At 34.6% G+C, this 2066-nt stretch overlaps 1 protein-coding gene across 1 annotated transcript in view; it reads right to left on the bottom strand.

Annotated features, from left to right (window-relative positions):
• The window catches only part of LOC119593706 (developmentally-regulated GTP-binding protein 2-like), a gene marked incomplete in the record, with an annotated part of 9698 nt that overhangs the window by 3308 nt on the left and 4324 nt on the right, over positions 1–2066 (bottom strand). Inside the window, 3 exon segments of the mRNA XM_037942670.1 lie at positions 90–197; positions 375–518; positions 1045–1215. Of these exon segments, the coding sequence (XP_037798598.1) occupies positions 90–197; positions 375–518; positions 1045–1215 (423 nt within the window).

The following is a 2066-nucleotide window of genomic DNA, read 5'->3' as shown; positions in this document are numbered from 1 at the left end:
TAGTCTTCTCAATATGCAATCCATAGCATTGATCTACAGAGGATTAATAAAATATCTCACATTTTTCCTCAAAACTGCACTTCTCATACCTCAGCATTGAAAATCTTGTATTCATGTAGAATCATCTGTACCATCTTCTCATCAATCCTAGTGAGTGCACAAGTGGCGTTGAATTTCAGGCCACCTGCTTTCTTTTGCTGTTCAGGCAGAAAAAGATCAACTAATTATTATCTTAAACATAAAGCAGAAGTGATCCAATAACTTCGTTATTTTTTTTTTAAACATTGTTTTCAAGGATGTCAAATTTCAGAAGCCTAAAACAAAAGATCAGATATACAAATGCATTGTCAAATTCCTTGTAATAAATCTCTTACTTTGAAATAGATTCCAGGCTTTTTCTTGTTGAGCCTAATGCCGACAGACTCCAGTTCAGCAGTCAAGAGCTCTTTTTGATTCGCAGCTTTAGTAGCATCCACCATCATGATAACAAGATCAGCAGTGCGAGCTACTGCAATGACCTGTGAAGCAATTTGTATAATTGCAAAGTCTACTGGCATAAACCATATGCAAGGGAAAAAATATTATACAATGTACTATAACTGTACTTGCAAATACATTGTGCAATCAGAATTCAGTGTTAATTTAATTTCATGTTGCACTTGTAAGTCATAAACATGTTGAAGTAAATAAAATACTGATAGAATTAAAAGAAAATGCCAAGTTCCTAACTAATACAATGTCTGGATCACAAAAACATAACTTGTTATACATTTTAGATGACAGCACATAAAAATATACAGTTAACTATTTCAGTCACAACTTACTAATAATGATCCCTATAAAAACTTTTCCTCTTGGATAATTCATCATTCAGTGCAATGTACTTGCATTAGTTAAACACTTTAGAAAATTCCAAAACAATACACTTGAGCTTTTCAACTACATAATCCTGCATGTTTCAAAACATCAGTCAGCCTTCCCATATCAATCAATTTTCCTCTTAGCAAGTACTTGGTACAGAAAATCCCTTCATCAATTGCTCACCTGTCTGCCTCGACCCTTGCCCTGTGAGGCTCCTTCAATGATACCTGGAAGATCAAGCAACTGGATGTTGGCACCCTTGTAATCAATGACTCCAGGGATGCAAGTTAGCGTTGTGAACTCATATGATGCAGCTGCACTTTGGGTGTTGGTTAAGGTGCTCAGCAGTGTGGACTGCAAAGGATAACAATGACAGGACTCAGACACAAAATGTGTATATACATGTCTAGGAAAGATACTTTACTGATAAAAAAAAGAAACTGGTTATCAAAAAAATCTATCAGTAACCTCACTAACACTGGAACCAGGCCCAAGGTAGCAAATATCCATGCTATGCACAGTTGAGCCTGCTACTAGTTGGTTGTCCTAGAGTGATGCTCACTGTTTAAAACCAATGAAATTATCTTTGTCTGTTTTTAGCCCCATTTTCTTAAATTTTGTGCACTCCAGCTAGAGCAGAATAAAGCAGAATAAAGGCATGTTCCCTAAGCTTCTAGTTTTTCACTCCATCACTTGATAGCACACAAAGACCAACACATGAATGGGTTAAAAGCTTTGATACCATCAGCAATGGAGAAAAGCAAAATATTACCTAATGCCTTATAAAGACAAAATTAAATTTTTTCCCAATATATCTTGTTTCCCCCTAACTTAATTATCCGAAGTTCTACTTAATATGGCAATCACAAACTATTTCACAAAACTATATAATAGTGATGAACTAGTTCCATAACCTTTTCAGTCTGTTTGTTTACCTGTTGCATTCTAGAAACTTACCTAATAGACCTACAAGTCAACTACTATTTGCTAAAATAAGATATAGCTTCGCCAGATTTTGATAAATACAGAGAAATGTGAAGACAAAGGTGATATAACAATCCTATTAAACATTAGCACTTCATAGCTATCATTAACTGAGGCACTGAGAATAGTAAAGTCCAAAACCTAATTTTGAGATAATCAAGTTTGAAATTACATTTGATTCGATGCAATGATAAAAAAAAAAATTGCCATTTAAAGACGGT

This window comes from Penaeus monodon, chromosome 32 (assembly GCF_015228065.2).
Source record: "Penaeus monodon isolate SGIC_2016 chromosome 32, NSTDA_Pmon_1, whole genome shotgun sequence".
Taxonomy (NCBI): domain Eukaryota; kingdom Metazoa; phylum Arthropoda; class Malacostraca; order Decapoda; family Penaeidae; genus Penaeus; species Penaeus monodon.
This window is presented reverse-complemented; position numbering and strand designations above follow the sequence as displayed.